The 18,228-nt window shown below is 33.8% G+C and overlaps 2 protein-coding genes and 1 long non-coding RNA gene across 6 annotated transcripts; 2 read left to right on the forward strand and 1 right to left on the reverse strand.

Moving 5' to 3' along the window:
• Positions 1-711: 711 nt before the first annotated feature.
• Positions 712-10,757, forward strand: LOC117216817 (synaptic vesicle glycoprotein 2C-like). 4 transcript variants are annotated; one of them, XM_033463876.1, is made up of 12 exons: positions 712-1,209; positions 5,112-5,174; positions 5,729-5,890; positions 7,885-8,047; positions 8,260-8,381; positions 8,713-8,957; positions 9,135-9,295; positions 9,461-9,653; positions 9,865-9,979; positions 10,071-10,230; positions 10,312-10,439; positions 10,535-10,757. In XM_033463876.1, exons 1-12 carry the CDS (start codon positions 1,185-1,187, stop codon positions 10,603-10,605), a joined length of 1,608 nt encoding a protein of 535 aa, XP_033319767.1. In that variant the 5' UTR covers positions 712-1,184; the 3' UTR covers positions 10,606-10,757. The 4 variants fall into 4 exon arrangements, with proteins under 4 accessions (XP_033319767.1, XP_033319766.1, XP_033319765.1 ...); XM_033463875.1 differs by lacking the exon at positions 712-1,209 and adding an exon at positions 4,926-5,018 and having other exon boundaries at positions 10,071-10,216; positions 10,301-10,439; XM_033463874.1 differs by lacking the exon at positions 712-1,209 and adding an exon at positions 4,958-5,018.
• Positions 10,252-12,136, reverse strand: LOC117216820. The gene is made up of 2 exons (XR_004489439.1): positions 11,416-12,136; positions 10,252-10,456 (listed from the first exon to the last, which is right to left on the reverse strand). It is a non-coding gene; the product is annotated as an uncharacterized LOC117216820 (long non-coding RNA).
• Positions 12,137-12,314: 178 nt separating this feature from the next.
• Positions 12,315-16,050, forward strand: LOC117216819 (sorting nexin-4-like). Its single transcript, XM_033463880.1, has 10 exons — positions 12,315-12,559; positions 13,546-13,652; positions 13,800-14,016; positions 14,094-14,199; positions 14,300-14,409; positions 14,472-14,609; positions 14,778-14,988; positions 15,070-15,202; positions 15,310-15,424; positions 15,508-16,050. Exons 1-10 carry the CDS (start codon positions 12,482-12,484, stop codon positions 15,556-15,558), a joined length of 1,266 nt encoding a protein of 421 aa, XP_033319771.1. The 5' UTR covers positions 12,315-12,481; the 3' UTR covers positions 15,559-16,050.
• The last annotated feature ends 2,178 nt before the right edge of the window (positions 16,051-18,228 follow it).

Consider the following 18,228-nt stretch of genomic DNA (forward strand, 5'->3'; position numbering starts at 1 on the left):
AATCTCTCTATTTAGCAACTAAACATTTTTATCAGTTCGGCGAATTTTTCCAACATTAAAGTTACAATGTTTGTTACGAAAGGACGTTTTTTGGTAAGAAAACAAGGAAGAAACTATCGCATTTTTAACGCGTCTATAGCAAAAGCGCGCAAGAATAAAAGCGGTAAAATCGTATCAATCGTGGAAAATCATCCAGCCCTGCTTCAATTGCGTTCTTTTATATTATATAAAATCTTTTCGACGATACAGCTCATTTTCGCTAAACAGTATTTTTCACTAGAAAATTATCGCGTTACGTTTAGTCATTAAGTAATTTTCTACGATGAATCAAAGTATAACTTCGAACTTCGTTTAACAGTTCTAAAGCAAAGAACACTTCTTTGTCCCTTTCGAATTCCTATAACGTTATCAAAAATTGACCACGACCTCTGGAAGACCATGTTTACACTTACAATTCGTAGCAACGTGGACAAGTCGAGTGCCAAAGAGCATCGCTTTCGCATCGACGTTGCTAGTATTATTTTAGTAATTGTTTCTTAATATCCTGTTAATATCGGTGTTACTAAGGATAATCGGCGTGCCAATTGGATACGAACGAGTAGACGGGAAGAAATACTCTGCATCCTGGATACAGGTGGTGGACAGTTTTGAAATAGGAAAAATAAAGATGTTGAGAAGGCGGAACACGATGGCGGATCGACCGATGTGTCAGTGCGGGTGGAATTGAATCTTTTTTGTCTATCGCTCGTACGATTCCCCTCGACAACCTGTTTCGCCCCACCAGGGTCGAATTTACATATATGTCGCAGGTGACTTTTGCGTTTGTCTGATTTTAGCGCGAATTGTAGTTTCGCGGCAGGCATGTGCAGTGCGTGCAGCTGAAATTACGCTCAGTTTCTCCGTCTCTTCACGGTGCACGTTGCAGTTGCTACAAGCGCGCGACCATCGCCTCTTTTCCGCTTTGTTTTTTCCTCCCTTTCTTTTCTTACCTCCCTTTTCCTCCGTTTTATCCTTCGTTTTCTCTGTTTTCCTAAGGAAAAAGAAACAGAGAAATCGTCGTTCGCCGCGACGATTTCGCGCGTGTGTGTAACAGAGAAAGAGAGTTCTCCCCTTTGACAGCTGTTTCGCTAACTGATTGGCTCAAGACACAAAATCACAGGAGGCGGAGGAAAACAGGATATTTAATGAATCCGTCGATGAAGTACAGCGGTAAGTTTGTAAAGCAGTTGTATTTGTGTTTTTTTTTTCTTTTTTGGTGAGACGAGATATTTTTACTGCTTTCTTTCTCTTTTGCCGTTTTATCAATGTCGGATTTTCAATCGCGTTTTAATCGAAACCTCTAACGTTTATAAAAATTAATATCAGATTAAACAATCTGAAATAAACGCAGCGCCACATACCTATGCGACTGTCGTTGGTTCAGCAACTTTTCCAATTTCGAATTAACCGTAACGGATAATTAAACGAATTCACGATCGCCGCCCTCGCCATTCATCGGATTGAGAAATTGTACGATTTTTCCAATTTTTTGTGCAAGAAATCTCTACATAGCACGAATCTTTTTTGCATATCGGGCGGAAAATCGACCGAGGACCGCGACGTAACTCGTGCCGCAAATTCACACGTCAGTGAAAAACTAGTAAAAGAATTTGATTTTGGAAATATGAAAATGTGGGAACGGTGTCGTAAACGTTGTACAGAAAAGTTAGCGAGGAATTAACACGTGAATAATATTTTTCCTTCCGTTTATCACATTTGTCATGAACCAGACTGAAAAGCGAAGAAATCACGTATTGCGCGCGACACGAATTATTTCAAAAGTCACGTAAAACTGTAACTTTCTCGCTTTTCTTGGGTTTGATTCGAGACATCTACCTGAATCAATACACAAAGCGTTGCTTCTACACCAAAGATCGTATCACGGATTGAAGTATGACTAGTAAATACCTTGTTATTGCTATTCCAAGATTGTAGTAATTATCGTAATTTTAAAAACCTAGACTATATGGATTATATTTAAATTTCAAATGATCTATCAGTCGATTCAACCGATTCAATGACATATTTACTTTTATACGGATTAATTCTCAAACCTGTTTCGATTACCGCTCATCAATTAACTCGTGTAACTACTTTACGCAATCACTCGATCCTGGAATTTAATATCGATGCTATGATAACATAAACAAAGAAACGATCGCGAAAACACAATGGCATTAGAAAATCATAAACTTCATTGAGATACAGAGAGATCTCGTACAAGTCCGATGATCTCGAGCGCATTTACTCCAACACCTTTTCTCTTTCTTTTTCGCTATATTTCTTTCTTCTATCGATATTTCCTTCAAATATTATATAAATAATATAAAACCTTAACCGAAAGTGTACGAACTCGTATCTGCCAATGTTATCCCAACGTTGGTCAAACGTCGTTTCGTCGTAATATCTTCCGTTTAATTTACACGTTCGCTGACATTTTTCATTAGATTGTTTGATAGTTTAGAGTTTAACGTGATCTTTTGCGAAAGCGTCACGGTCGTGTCGCTTCAAAATATACCGTGCACTGCTCGAGAAAAGTTCCGCGGGAGGAATTCGGCGCCGCCGATTGGATATTTCTGACAGACTCGACACGATCATAAAGATAAGCACACGCATTGGCCAAAAGTGTCATATACGCAAATAAAAGGATATAACAACGCGTGACGGTGAGCGATAGCGAACAATACCTCCCTTGCCTCTGTGTCGCACCGCGAAACTTCTTTCCAGCAGCGCACTGTACATACCTGTGATTACAATATTCAAATATTATTATCTGATCGATTACCTGACAATAATCATTGCGATTACGAAACTGAAGCAGCACATATACGTACGTACCGATAACTAGGTGATAATCATTTGCATATGATAAATGCCCCAGCAATAGAAGGATAGTAGGTTTATTAATATTTATTTTCATAGAACATGACGCTACTTCCCCTTGCGGTATCACGGAATTTTCCTTCATTATCGAATGCACCTAACAGATTTACGGTTTCCCAATGCACTGTACGTAGCTATGTATATTTGCTTCATGGCAACCAGATGGAATACTCCGAGCTGCACGTTTATAGCGTTTAATTACACGAAGTTAAAAAATGAAACTGAGAAACGAATTGCTGGTTAATTGTTTACCAACAACGTTTATTTGACTCTGTCGACACGAAAGACCACATGGGGATAAATATCTTATTGCGACTGCTACTTGGGAAATGCTCGTTCAAACGACCGGTTTTTCATTGTATATGTAACATGTTAACAAATAATTTTCATAAACAAGCATAAGCGATAGACCGACACACGTGCCCTGGACGAATCGTTACGAAAATATTTTTCAAAATTTCCTGATAATTAATCCGCATCCCGTATTCCAGTTCCTATCATCAGTCCGTGTATCATAAAAATACGTGCCGAGTTGTTTTCGAGACGAACCCGACGAACGTGTTAAATCGATATTTTGATTTTTATACCACGTGTACTCTCACTTTCACGGAATATGAGAAACGCGTTAGATTTGAAAATATTAACAAATATACGTACTTAGATCGTCCGAGAATTTTTAACTCGAATTATAATTGTTTCGTAGACAGCGTGGAAAGCAGAAGTTCCTAACAATAATTCATAATATTTTAACACACGTGACGCGAGATTATTTTTATACTTTTAAATTTTTATATCTGCTTTCAGGGGCATGTCGATCATAATTAAAATTGCTTATTCGCGTAATTAATATGGTTCATTGTTCTTCCATTCAATGCCGTGAAACAAGATGTTAAATGTCATAACTATGTATATATTCCTTTAAATGAAAACATTTATTCGTTCCTTTCTCGTTCGATAAGCTCTACTTACTATCGCGCCACATTTTTTAAACGTGATATAGTATATAAAAATTGCTGCATCGAAGAGTATTTCCCAATATCCTAATTATGAAAAAGAATGTATAGCAAAATACTGTATAAGTACTAATTATACATAACTATTAACGTAATACCAATATAAATACTGAAATATCGTACAACATGTTTTGATTTTAATAGACGAGTAATCGACCAAAGTAAAGTTTCATAATAAACGTACATTTGCAAGATGATAAAAATAAAAGTAAAATAAATTATAGAAGAAGAAACGAATGAATAAGAAATATGAAAATAGAATCTATGTATGTGCGGACGTGTAATACATACGCAATACGATATACAAGAATTTGGAAGATTTCAAACACTATGTGTTTATAGATTTTTTCTACAGACACATGGGATTAACGAGCTACCACCAGTGTAAACAAATATTCTACTTCAATTACTGTTGTATTTGCTAATTCTTCAGTTAGACTTTCTCGGCCATCGTCTCACCATTAAATCTAGTCATTGTCAAACGTATTACAGTGTAATAGTGATCAATTTTACATTTCACTACGTGCTATCAGCTGCAAGTTGCTTGCATTTTCTTTTCTTACTCGAATAAATGTCATTTTTATATGATATGATTCTATCGTACTTTAATTGCGTTCGCAAATATTTTTTGTCAAACTTTTCGCAATTGATAGCGATCGCTGTAAATCGTAATTTATAATAAAGTGGCGAGTGAAACATCTTTGGTGAAAATCTGTCTCTCGTTGACGATAATTCGATTACTGCGATAATAAATATTACCTATTGCCAGCCTGTAACGTAAACGTTTACACAAATCGTGTTTAACAAGGACAAATACCGTGAAATTAAAGTAACTAAGTACTGATTAAATATCATAAAACGTAACTAACGTCAAATTTATAAATTGTCAAACTCTATGTTTGTAAACGTTCGTTTACAGAGAGAATACAACCCTAAGCAATCCATTTTTTTTTTTTAAATCGTTCAATTACCAACTTCGATCATTAATAGTAATAATTTATTTTGTTAGACGTATTACGTGAATGATGGTGTTTAAACGATTCTTCGATTTGCTTTCAGTGTTTAGCTACAAATATTTGCGATGTACGTTACTTAGCTGCTTTACAACGTTAATATAATAATATACAAAACTTATTGCGGAAGATCAATAATCGTGTACTGTGTGTCTTGCTATAGGTGAAGACGTAAAGTCTGAGGAGTCTGGTCCCGTAGATTTCGAACGAGCAATAACTAATGCCGGTAAGCATATATCGATGTTTTTATACCGCGCTCTCACTTAAAACAACGTCTTACGCTTCATCAATCGCTATCGCGCGTTTCAAATTCAAAAAAGGAAACGCGTAAAAATTTCAGACGGCCTAATAGCTTATTTTGCTTTTATCTTTCAAAACTATTAAATCCTGAACGATGCATATACACGTATATAATTACCGAAACAACTATACAAATTACAAAAAGGAAATAAACGTTTCTGAGTGACGTTCCAAGAGCTTTGAGCTGTTCGTTTTCTCAAAGAATTTTTATCTTTTTTTTCCTTTCGTAACATCTACCAAATAAACGAACAAAACGATGCTCCTCGATGTAAAGATATTTCACATCGAAACGAGCATCTTTTCTAAGGATAAAGAACAGCAAACGGTCAGAAATATCATATATATAGAGAGAGAGAGAGAGAGAGGGAGAGAGATAGAAATCCGACTTAGAATCGAATCCAATCGAATGACTTTCCTTGGAATCTTTCATCGATCGAATGACGTCTGGCAAAATTTTGTACACGCAAAATTTGTCGACAGGCTATGGAAAATTCAACTACTTGTTGCTGTTGGCCGTGTTGCCCGCTAGTTTCTCCAGTATTTTCTCGTCATCGGCGATGTCGTACGTGTTACCATCGGCCGAGTGCGACTTGAGGCTCACCATGTTCGACAAGGGTCTACTCAACTCGATGACGTTCGCAGGTGGTATATTCATTTATTGGCGTAATCACGTAACCGCGACTGTAATTACAGGTTGAGCTTAAGACACAGAGAGTCAAAGCGCGCATTTGGTACGCTTCGAGTTTCTGGTTAGAACACACATGGTGTACGCTACGGACTCGTTAGGGAATGTATTTGTACGAGTACGGACATGGTAATTAAATGACACACTCTTGTACTTCATCGTGCATTGGTTACGTGGTCCGCGTGGGCAACGATCTCGAGTGACGATTTTCAAGCGACGAGAAATCGCGTTCGAGATCGACGAGCGATCGTTCGACTCGTAATTTGAAATTGCTTCCGTCTTTATTTCTACTGTAACGTAATTTAGATTGTCGATTGTTTGCCAGGTAAGAGAGCAAGACTTTGAAAAGGTCTCTTTATCGGATTTAAGATGTTGGGAATTTTTTTGAAGAAAAAGAGAGTGGATTGTTTTATGACCTGTTTAAGATTATTGCAAATTAAAAGTCTAAACCGCACTGTTTACCGCATTGGTTACCTTATGATTCATTCGAATCAGAAACGAAGAGATACTTTACGAGTTTCTAATTTTTCATCTCCGTTATACATCCGAACATAATATTTTCCAGTAACGGAATTTTCCCTTTCAAATATGTACATGTTTTATTAGCGTTCGTACGCAGAGTGTACTCTCTTCTTTATTCGATCGAGCGAATTCCAATTATAAAAATTTGCTACGAAACTAACGACACGATCAAAGAACTCGAAAGATGTAAGCGCAAGAGAATTGGCAAAAGTGCACGGTGTTGGAAAAGCCACCACAGTCACAGACGTCGAAAAACAAAAACATGATCTAAAGCACGTCGATCCCTGTGATGCTGGCAACGACAGTAGAGAAACCGTAAATATACTGATGCAATGAAATGATTTCATTACGATAAAAACGATAATAACGACGACTTTATGCAAATGGAAATAACAAACAAAAGTGGTAAGGAAGAGATTCCTTCTCGTACCGAAGCATTCGTGACGTTCAAAAAAGGACTTGGATAATCGAAATGGAAAAAGAATGTAACTCTATGCAGTTTCTTGCGTTGAAACAATTCTATGACTTAGCAACTAAAAAGATATTGGATCCATAAATACTTAAAGAAACTATCAATTAATCCTAAACTGTGTTTGAATAAATGAAATTTCATATCCAGGAAAGTGATTGTTCTATTATCCGGAAATTTCATTATCGAAGCAGTTTTGTCACTGCTAAGGAACCGATAAGGAAGACCGTACAATTTCTACAAAAGGAATCGAACAGCATAAGACGCGGTATTCTGAGAAAATAAACTTTTTGACAGCTTATCGTTTCTTTATTGTATTAATTAATAACTTGTTGATAATGCCACGCACAACATCACCTTTAATAAAACTCTCTAACGGAGAAGCTTGATATCAGTATACTGCGAAGAACTTGATATCGTGACAACAATAGGAACAGGTAAAAGAGATATGAGAATTTATGAAAACGGAAAGTCCCACGGAAAGATCAATGTTTATATCAAACATAACCAATATGATTTACGATGCATAATATCTGCATCTGTGTTTCTGGGACAATTCCAATAGCTTTTGTTTAGAACGATATCTTTCATCGGGAAACAACATCCTTCGTTTCTGATTCATTTTCGAATAAGAAGATTATTCATTTTTATCGTATCACGATTTACATCAAAATTTATATCGAATTGCGTTAATTATTACTTTCGTCGTAACAAGTAACTTTAGGATTTAATCAATCACGTACATACATTTTATTCCTATGGGGAATAATTTGTTAAACATATGCTTATGTATATTCTTTGAAAGTCAGTTTCGAAATTCTTTTCTTTTCGCCTAACCGTTCAAATTACTGTGAATATAACGAATAAACGTAATATAATTCATATCGATAAAGTGCGTATCATAAAATCAACCGAGAAATCCAACTACCCAACTATCGTTGAAAATTTGGCTGGTTTCAGGTATGATCAGCACCTCATTTTTCTGGGGATTTATGACCGATACGTTTGGTCGTAAGAAGATAATGTTTTACGGTTACATGGTCGCCGGAATCATGAGTTTGACGGCTTGTTTCTCGCATACTTCGTGGCTTTTAATTTTGTTCAAGTTTCTCGATGGCGTAATGTAAGTTGATACAACGATCATTTCAATGAAATCATTGATACTTCGATCGCTACGATTCGTATCTACCTTTACGTTAACTAACTACGTTGAACTAAGACATAGCTTAAGACAGAATTACAAATCTACTAATACCATTGGCGATGCGTATGGCAGTTAAAATTGATTCTTTCAAAAAATATCAAATTTTGATAATAATCTTTGCACGCTTGCAGCATGTCCGGCCCGTATGCCGCTCTTATGTCTTATCTGGCAGAAGTTCACAACGATGCGCAGCGATCTCGAACCTATATGTGGTTAGGGGTGTTTTTCTCGCTTGGAAATATTTCTCTACCATGTGAGTAGCCTTTAATCGCGATATCCTGCTCTCATATTTTTCTAACGTGTTTACATAGCTGTGGAAATTACTCCTTTTGACCATTGAAGCGATTCATCGAAGGAAAATTACGATACGCTCATATAGCGATGTTTTTCTGATCTCTGTATCAACTGATACTAAAATGACGAGCGATTAACGAATAGACAACACCGAATGTCTATAAGATAGAAGAAAATTCTATGTGTCGACTGGGATAAACTCTTTAATGTCTTTAATACAGATCTGCAATTTCATTTCTTATTTTACTTTACGTTCGTCCGCATAAAACAGGGAAAATATTTGGTTTCAGGCATCGCCTGGTTAATCATACCGCAAAAATGGACCATTAACATTTGGACCGGGGTCGTAAAGATCAGTTCATGGCGCGTGTTCTTGGCGATTTGTTCGTTGCCAGAGTTTCTTGCCTGCTTAGCGATCTTCGCATTCCCCGAGAGCCCGCGTTTTCTTTTGTTGAAAGGCAGGAGAGAAGAGGCTCTTGAAGTTTTCAGGAAGATATACTCGGTGAACACCGGCAAGGATCCGGACACATATCCAGTAAGCAATGTTCGATATTTCAGTGTTCTCCACGAAAAATTGCAAATTGCACTTCGATGCAATCCAATTACACTCGTTATATTTCCACTCATGCTCGCTCCTTGCATAACATTAACGTGATCATTCATTCGTTCATTTTTGATACCAAGTCCAATTCGAAATGACCTTCGTTTTCAGATAAAAGATATCGACGACGAGTATTCCGTTGAGCTGGCGAGTAACAGTAAGATAAAGGACAAGCTACGTTCCTGCTGGCAACAGATCAAACCACTCTTTCTATCGCCAAACATCTTCAAACTGATCGCAATCGGCATGATTCAACTGGGTGCCACGATAGGGTTAGTTAGATCAACTGAACTTTTCTTGAAACATATTTTCATTGTCGCTGACTCTTTGAATTCTTTATATCATGTCGAATATATTTCAAGAGTCAACATTCATCAGTGACTTTAATCATAGTAGAAACGAAAAACGTTGACCAACGAGGAAATTTCAATTTATAGATCGAATTCGATTAGACTATGGATGCCACAATTATTCACAATGATGGAACAATTCAAGAATGACGATTCGAAATACGAATATTCGAGCTCGCAGCCGCGCTTCTGTTACATGTTAGGCCAACAAGGGGCAAATCATAATTTCTCAACGAGTTTTGTAAACGAAACTCTAAATGCTGTCCACACATGCGTACCGGTATTACGTTATTTACATACAAATACGATAAATCATTCCTTGTTTACACACATTTCTTTGTTTTTTACATTGCGATGCTGTAAATTAAGATTGTACAACGTACATCGTTGCTTGTTACGCGTACTCGCGAAGGATTTATTAATTCTCTCTTTTGGCTTTTGTTTCTATACGTTGAAGATTTCAATCATTTTTTACGCGTGCTTTATTTCAGATGGATTTGAACTCGAAAGTATTCATTAATTCTATCGTAATTGCGGTTACCGGTGTAATAGGATATACTTTGGCAGGCACGCTCATTACTGTAGTAGGGAAAAAGAAACTTATAGGTGAGATATCTACGCTGGACATAAATTTTGTACAGGAACGTACAGGAAAATATTGATCTTCGTAATAATTTACGATTTCTATTTATTGCAGCAACTTGTTTCATTGTAGCAGCTGCTTGTTGTGGCTCGCTTTACTGGGCTGAAGACACTAACAGTATTCTTGGTTTGTGTTCAGTTTTCGTAGCCATGTCGAGTATAGGTGGTGCCTGTGTCGTAAACGTAATCGTCGATAATTTCCCGACGTGTTTAAGGTACAAAGATATATCATTTTCTAGCAATTTGTTTATTCTACGTGTCAAGTATCTTATCGATTATTTAATACTTTTCTTCAGGACTATGGCAGTTAGTCTAACTATGATGGTAGGCAGAATTGGGGCGGTCATAGGCAATTTACTATTTCCAGTGCTGTTTGACTTGTCCTGCTTGGGCCCCTTCATTATGATTGGCTCTGCCTCTCTAGGTAAAATCACCTAAATCCTTTGGTATATGAATAATAAAATAATGTCACGACATAATATTCTTATATGTACATTGCACGCAAATTTAATTTTTCAGTATCGGCATTACTAGTGACCATCCTGCCACGGAAAAAATCGCAGAAGAATAAGCCAAAGCAAATTGCCTGACGAAAATTTGTATGGTTAAAATGTAATCAGCTAATAGTAGCTGAAAGAATCGCTTGTAAATACACACCCTGTGTCTGGTCGTTGGTCAATTGTAATTTTCGGTGCATGATTTTTCATCATGTAAATATGTAAATACAATACAATTACACTCATGTAGCATAAGGTAATCTCATCACTATATACGTATGCGTGTAACCCAAACACTTCGCAAGACAAGTGCATGGCCTAAGTGACGTTTTTAATAAACATTATGATTGCATGACGTAATATAATTTTAGAACACCCTTTATCCTCGAGATTTAATAACCTCGCCCGTCAATGGATCATTAGATAATACATTAACTCGCAATTAATGTCGTTAATTCGCAAAATAATTATCGAATATCGTAAAATTCAGAGGCGATGTAACGAAAAGAAGCAATATTCGTAATTGCTCGCTTTCCTCTGAATTTACTTTCTTAATTCTTATTATCTTAGTATTAACAGTCATAAGTATCGTACGCAATTGAAAAAACTACATCTTTAAAATCAGAGACTTACTAACAGTCGGTTCGATCTTCTAATCACGTAAAAGATAATTAAAAAATTATTTTCATGCAAAAAATGTTTTAACACGTTCAAAATATAAAAAGCGGTGTGAATAGAATTTTGCTATATTACGTATTAATTACATTAATATTACTCACTATTTGTTAAAAATACGTACTAAATAAATTGTAGAATACTAAATAAATATTACCAATTATACAGAAAAAGAAAAAAATTGACGCATAAATACGTTTGCTTGTGTTAAAATAAATCAAACGTTACCAAACGTCCATGAAAAGCTTCCAGATTCATCGTCTGTGACATCCCCTAATGCTTCGAAGTTTCCCTAGCGATCAAACAATAATCTGCACAAAAAGAGGCCAAATCATAAATGTAAAATAAATATATAAGGACAAATTATTTAAAGATGAAACGATGATTAAGGTTAAATTGCGTTTCGGAAGCTTGTTATACGAGCTACCGGTTACCGGTAATTGTCGGTAAAATGTGACAATCGAAAAGATCAAAAGAAAAAAAGTAATAGATTATAGTAAACTATTGCATAAAACGCGAGCGTTAATTGAACGAAGTTAAGACTAACGTGCGTTTAAACGATGAATAAGTATAAAGGTACGTGTAGTACGTACTGTGGAGTAATACTACACACGTCTTATTGTTATGATCACAACACTAGAATGGCCATCACGCTGCAGTTTGCTCAGCAATACAAATATATATAGTACGTATGTACGATTTCAGAAAAGTTGTTTCTTTCTATTAAATAAACAAACATATATTCAGTGGTTATCATATTTAATTACCTTCACTGTGTTTTTGTGATTTCTCTAGAAATTAAAATTACCGAATTTACTAATGACGTATCTACAAACTATCAAAAAATATTTATAAAGAAATGACTTTCCACACGCACATAGACATTAAAATAGTGTGTATGCGCAAATTATTTCATCTCTTGCAATTTGCAATCAACTGCGTGCATCTGATTCGAAAACTTTCGGCTTCAACGCACTTCTTAAAATTCCCTAGAGCACTACCGAAAACTACGTGAGTTGCTGTTATTTGCAGGATGTAAATATGTTTAAACGAATTCTTTATACTACGAATGAATTATTGAGATTACAATAAAAATGTTAATGGAACCAACGAAATATTTTCGTAAACGGATTAGTGAGTCGTTATTGAACGTTTTAAAGGGAATTTAACCTGCTGCAACGTACAGCGCTCTATTGAATAAAGTGACAGTGTCAGTAATGGAGAAAGTGGACGTGATGTGAAAGGCTTCGAAGTTCCTTTGCCGCTTCGTAGATTTTTAGGCCGATACAGAATCATGGAAGAAGTGTTTCAGAACGGGAATTATCAGAGGGAGTCAAACGCAAACATGACTACTATGGAGACACAAAAGGAGGTAAGAAACTCTTCGAATAGTTGACCATTTCAATTCGTCCGCCAAATCAATACGTCGTTCGAAGCTATAATTTTTAAACACGTTCTTATTTGAACGGGTTTCTAGGTATTATGATTATCGTAATATTTGTGCAAAGTTAAATTACTGTGAAATTATATTTGTTTAAGTTAAAGAAGCATTAGATAATTGCACAGAATACGTATGTATATTGCGAAAGAATCGAAGTGACGCGCAGTGATTCTCATGTTTTGTTATTGTTGTTCTAAATTTCTTATTTTTTATTGACCTTATTTTCTAGTTTTGCTTTTAAGAACTTATATCTATGTTTTGACTATTGTTTAATTTATGCTACATTTTTTTAATATGTCAAATTTTCTAGTACACCTTCGTTGTATAAATTAGCTTTAAGCAATTTTTATAAATTTGTGTTACTTAAACGTATAATATGTATAAAATAAATGATACTAGATCGCTTAAAAGAAATTACTTGTATTATTACAGTAGAAAATACAGATTTCTTAATTTATTTGAAGAAGCATCAAAGTAGGTCATGAATTATCCGTTTGAGTACCACTATACTAGTGTTGGCGGTATCTACATACGCGTTTGTGAAAGATATTTAAACCTATGATGTCTTGAATTAGCATGCAACCAATTTAAATTCAGATATTATTGCAAGATATTATTTTATTGAGTAATTAATGATAATAATGCAAATTATAAAATTTTTTACTTTTAATTTTGGAACTTAATAAATATAAAATAGTTCATTTGTTTTCCTTGTATTAATTGAATAGGATTTAATTTTGATACTTAATATTAAAAATAAATTGTGTTATTAATATTTGTTAGTAATTGTTTACATAGGTTTTATTTATTTGTACTTGTCATTTTTCTTTAAATCTACTTTCATAAATTATATAATATAAAAAATAAAACAGTTGTATTTTTTATACCTTAAACTAATTATTTATGTTCTATATTAGGATGTATTGCTTGATCACATGGAAATCTCTATAGTTGAAACCGAAAAGCGTGCAAATGGAGCATTGAATTTAAGAGAGTTTTATACAGTCTACCTCATTGAGACTAAGTAAGTGAACCTATTATTCTTTACTTAATAAAGTTAAAACGGGGATGTTTCAAGCTTGTGTACATTTAATTTTAAATTGTCTCTCTTTGCAAAAGTTACACTTTAACATCTATGAAATATATACATATATATTAAATATTATTGTAGAATTACAGATCCAGGCTTTAAAGGTGCACTCACCAAAATAAGCTCTCTATGGCGTCGATACACAGAATTTGAACTACTCCGAGCTTATTTGGAAATTTCCTATCCATATATTGTACTGCCTCCATTACCAGAAAAAAAAGTTTTATATGCATGGCAAAAGGTTACCACTGATACATTCGATCCAGATTTTGTTGACAGACGAAGAGTTGGTCTTGAGGTATACTATTTATATTTATTCGTTGCTTCTTTATTTGAAAATATGTATTTGATATTTATAACAAATTTATTTCTAAGAATTTCCTATTGAGGGTAGCCTCGCATCCTATATTGTCTCGTGATGAGCATTTCATGGGATTTTTGCAACAAAAGGATGGTTGGAGGGAAAGCATTAAAGAAACAGGTACATTCTGTTAAAGAAGTATCTATCTTATTATCTATTTATATCATTATTTATTTATACATTTATAATGAGTGTTGTAATTATTAATGTTTTATGATAGGTTATTTGCAATTAGTAGAATCAAAATTAAAGGCACTGAGCGTAGCAGTGCGATTAAGGAAACCAGATAAGCGATTTGAAACAATCAAAAACTATGGAATTGAACTTCAGGTATGTTCAGCATTGAGAAAAAGTAAACTTTTATAGTAGTACGTATCCGTTTAATATTTCAGAATAATTTATGTAATGTTCTTCGAGTACGTGCGCGACTTGTAGAAAAACAACACAGTTTGTACAAATTACATGCAAATTATGGTCGTGTATTTAGTGAATGGAGTGCCATAGAAAGAGAAATGGGTGATGGGCTACAGGTATTCAATTTTATATATATTATAAATATTTCTTAACATTTATATCTTTAGAAACATTATAATTACCAATTTTTGTGAGAAATTTCTAAATGATAAAACATAATGGAATTATGCTACAAGTATATATATATTGCAAAGCGCACTGCATTACAGCACCTGTTTTCTTAGAAATCGGGTCACTACTTGGATTCATTAGCAGCTACAATAGATACAACCCTCGAAGAAGAGGAACTAATAGCAGATCAGTTGAAAGAATGGTTGTTTGGTGCTTCTGCGCTACAAGCAGTTGTTAAACGAAGAGAAGCTTTACAGTTAACCAAAGATGAAGCTCATGATGCTCTAACCACAGCGTTTGAACAAAAAGAAAAAATTATACAAGGTTTTAAATTATACTAAGTACTATTACCATTCAATTTACAAATATGGGAATTTTTGGAGCTAATGCAGTTTATTATTGCAGGTAAATCTGGTTTAATGTCAAGATTATTTGTATCTGTGGATACAGAAGAAGTTCGTGAATTAAAAATGCTACAGTTAGAACAAAGGATTGCACAACACGAAGAAGCGGTCAAGCGGGTGGATGAAGATTTAAAGTAATATATTTTAATCAAATATTTTACACATACTTATAGCATGTAAAAAGTATACTATGAAACTATGTATAATACATTTCTCTATATTTTACATGTAATGTTTTTAGGTCTTTCTCTATTAAAGCAATGATGGACATTGAAAGATTTCAACACCAAAAGGTGGTAGATTTAAAAGAAATTTTGGCAGCTTACTGCATTTTACAATTTAAACTTGCTAGAAAGGTAACATTTTTGCACATTATTATTTAACTAATTTACTACCCATCTTTGTACAGATGAATCAATGTTTCTATAAATGATTACAGGGATTGCAAGCTTGGCAGCATATCAAGGGTTGTCTGGAAAGTATGCCATAAAAATCTTTTCTTATTGAAACTGACAAAGAACAATAATTGTTCCACATCTTTCGTGCGATATACATTCCTATAATTGTAAGCTCACTCATACTGTACGCTTATTATTACATCAATGTACAAGATTGTTTATATTATTTAATGTTAGACTAGATAATATTATATATACATATATATTATATATACACACAATTCATGTTGGATATATACATAGTTATGTGAAACATTATTTAATATTTATATGTATTTAGTATGTTCTTGTTGTACGTGTAAGATACAATTAAGCAATTATGTGAATGTTTAGGCAGTACTTAAGGGTTGTCATAAGTAAAGATCTGTGTGATTTATATATAATATAAATCACCAAGTGAAATCTCTAGAATGTTAGTTATGAAAGTTGGAAAAATCGTTACTGTAACTTTTTATACACTGTCTTATATCTGCTCAATAGGCTTGAATTTCATTGACGTCGATTAAATCCCGTATTGTATCTCATTTATCGATACGATTGTTGCATTTATTTTTCGTAATACTTAGGAGCCTTAATCTCATTGATAAATGATACAAATTTAAGATTTGAAATACTATTTTCTACGTCTGAATAACTATGTTTTCTACGTATATACCTGGTTCGGTATATTATAGTACGGTAGTTTAAATTGTATATTAATTTTTCTCTTCTTCTGTTTTTCAGTTTTCAATAGAATTTATTTAGGTCATACATTTTGCAACGTACTCTGCATCTACAATCAATGGATGTCTATTATACCAATGTTAAAGTTTTATAGTAATTCCTCTATAACAATAACAATTTTCTTGATTTCTTGTCTTACTCGATAAAGAAAACAATTTTTTCTTGATTTAGCTTCCTAAATTTTATTTCAATTAGGTGTAATCAATATGTTTAAAGGTACATCACACAACATATGTACGTTATACATATGTTTGCTCACTAATACTCCTTAAAATCAATAATATAATTTAAATAACACTAAATATGATAAATTATATATTTTTTTTCATTAAATATCTAATATATACAATATTTATAACGAATAATTAATGTTGTTTGTAATGAACAATTAGCTTGAACAAAATTTATTGTAATACTTTTGGCAACAATTAATTGTACAAGAAATTCCTAGTAATTTAAATAAAATATATGAGACAACATTATGATCTTTTATTGCTACGAAATATCTTGCTAATGGAAGTATTTATTGTTATCTCTATTATACGTTTTGAATCATTATAAAATCAAGTTGTTTCGAGATATAAAGAGAGAAATTGAAGAAAAGGTTGTGAATTAATTGGAAGACAAATAAGTTAATTGGACAGTTTATTACGTGTGCGCCGGTATAGAAATATTATACAAATTCGAAGACGATTCGAATAGATTACGAAAATGTTAGGTCTACGGTGTTCTCCCTTTCAAAACATGTACATTACGAGAGGAGCGGTGATGGAACGATTCTATACAAACATCTAAACGAATCACCACTAAAACGAACCACTAATTAGCGACAACGAGGTTAGGGTCAGGAGGAAGGGGAAGGTTAGAGGCGATATTTACAATACAATTCAGTGCGTTTCCGTGTTCACATGAAGTTTCGCACACTTTGGTATTAATCGAATGTACATATGTACCTGCGTTTACAATATGATTTGTTACAACATAAATCAGGGGGTAATGCGCTATCGTCAATGTTACTTGCATTTTTTATGTTTTTTTTTTTAATCCTTTATACATAACTCGGCTATTCGTGTAATCAATATTATGAATTAGCTGCGTCTGACGGTACATCATGATTCAAATTTATATGTAGTGGACACAACTATATTTACAGTGTGACAGTCGTTCACTTCTGTTTCACAACAATGCGGACGAAGGAACAGAGTTGGAAAGTACGATATAACCTGTTTTCTTATTTTGTAATAGATAATACAATAGATATTATTAAAAATAAACTTTGTCATATTTGGAAATTTTTAATTGTTGCAAATAGCGTCAACGACAAGTTGTACGAGTTGGAATAAAAATGGCTGATAATCAGTAAATCATGTAGGTAAGTGTATAGATACATATTTCTTGCAACCGATAAAATACATTTTATTTGAATGAATGTTTGTCACCGATAGTCTTAGAAGTTCTTTCAAGTATGATTTAGGTAATTAAAAAGTTGTACACAATAAATAAGGTATTATGTAATAAATTTTAAAGTAACTTGCTTTTTTGGTATATCGATTTGGTTAGATCGATCGACAAATATTATTTTGTTTGTTACGTAAAATTCGTGATCGAGGAATTTGTAATGGTTCCTCCTAGTCTTTCTGTTGCAGAAATTAATGTTTAATAATTATTCCGTTGCTTAAAATAATTTATGTCGTAAAAAGTGTACCGCAATTCAAAAGAAGAAAGATTATATTACTAGAAGAAAGCTATCAAAGTAAACATTTTATCTATCAGTGTAAATTCTTCCACGTCAATTCTTACTTTTTATATACGGCGGTTTACAAATTTGTCCAACTCTGTTGATGACACTGCTTCGTCCTTTTCTTTTCGTTTTCGTCTTTCTATCGTGATAAAAGCATTCTTTGGTCGTTCGAACTGGCTGAAATGACATTCGGAAAAAAAGCTATCGCGGACAATTGAATCATCATTCCTCAATGAAA

The sequence above is a fragment of the Bombus bifarius genome, unplaced genomic scaffold (genome assembly GCF_011952205.1).
Source record: "Bombus bifarius isolate JDL3187 unplaced genomic scaffold, Bbif_JDL3187 scf7180000007973, whole genome shotgun sequence".
NCBI classification, from domain to species: domain Eukaryota; kingdom Metazoa; phylum Arthropoda; class Insecta; order Hymenoptera; family Apidae; genus Bombus; species Bombus bifarius.

Excerpts from the sequence above, each read along its gene's own strand:
- LOC117216817 (XM_033463874.1), top strand. The coding sequence starts at position 4,958 with ATGATGGTGTTTAAACGATTCTTCGATTTGCTTTCAGTGTTTAGCTAC. Across the intron at positions 5,175-5,728 it reads ACGAGCAATAACTAATGCCG|GCTATGGAAAATTCAACTAC; the intron begins GTAAGCATATAT and ends ATTTGTCGACAG. Across the intron at positions 10,231-10,311 it reads AATTTCCCGACGTGTTTAAG|GACTATGGCAGTTAGTCTAA; the intron begins GTACAAAGATAT and ends ACTTTTCTTCAG.
- LOC117216819 (XM_033463880.1), top strand. The coding sequence starts at position 12,482 with ATGGAAGAAGTGTTTCAGAACGGGAATTATCAGAGGGAGTCAAACGCA. Across the intron at positions 14,017-14,093 it reads GACGAAGAGTTGGTCTTGAG|AATTTCCTATTGAGGGTAGC; the intron begins GTATACTATTTA and ends TTTATTTCTAAG. Across the intron at positions 15,425-15,507 it reads AATTTAAACTTGCTAGAAAG|GGATTGCAAGCTTGGCAGCA; the intron begins GTAACATTTTTG and ends AAATGATTACAG.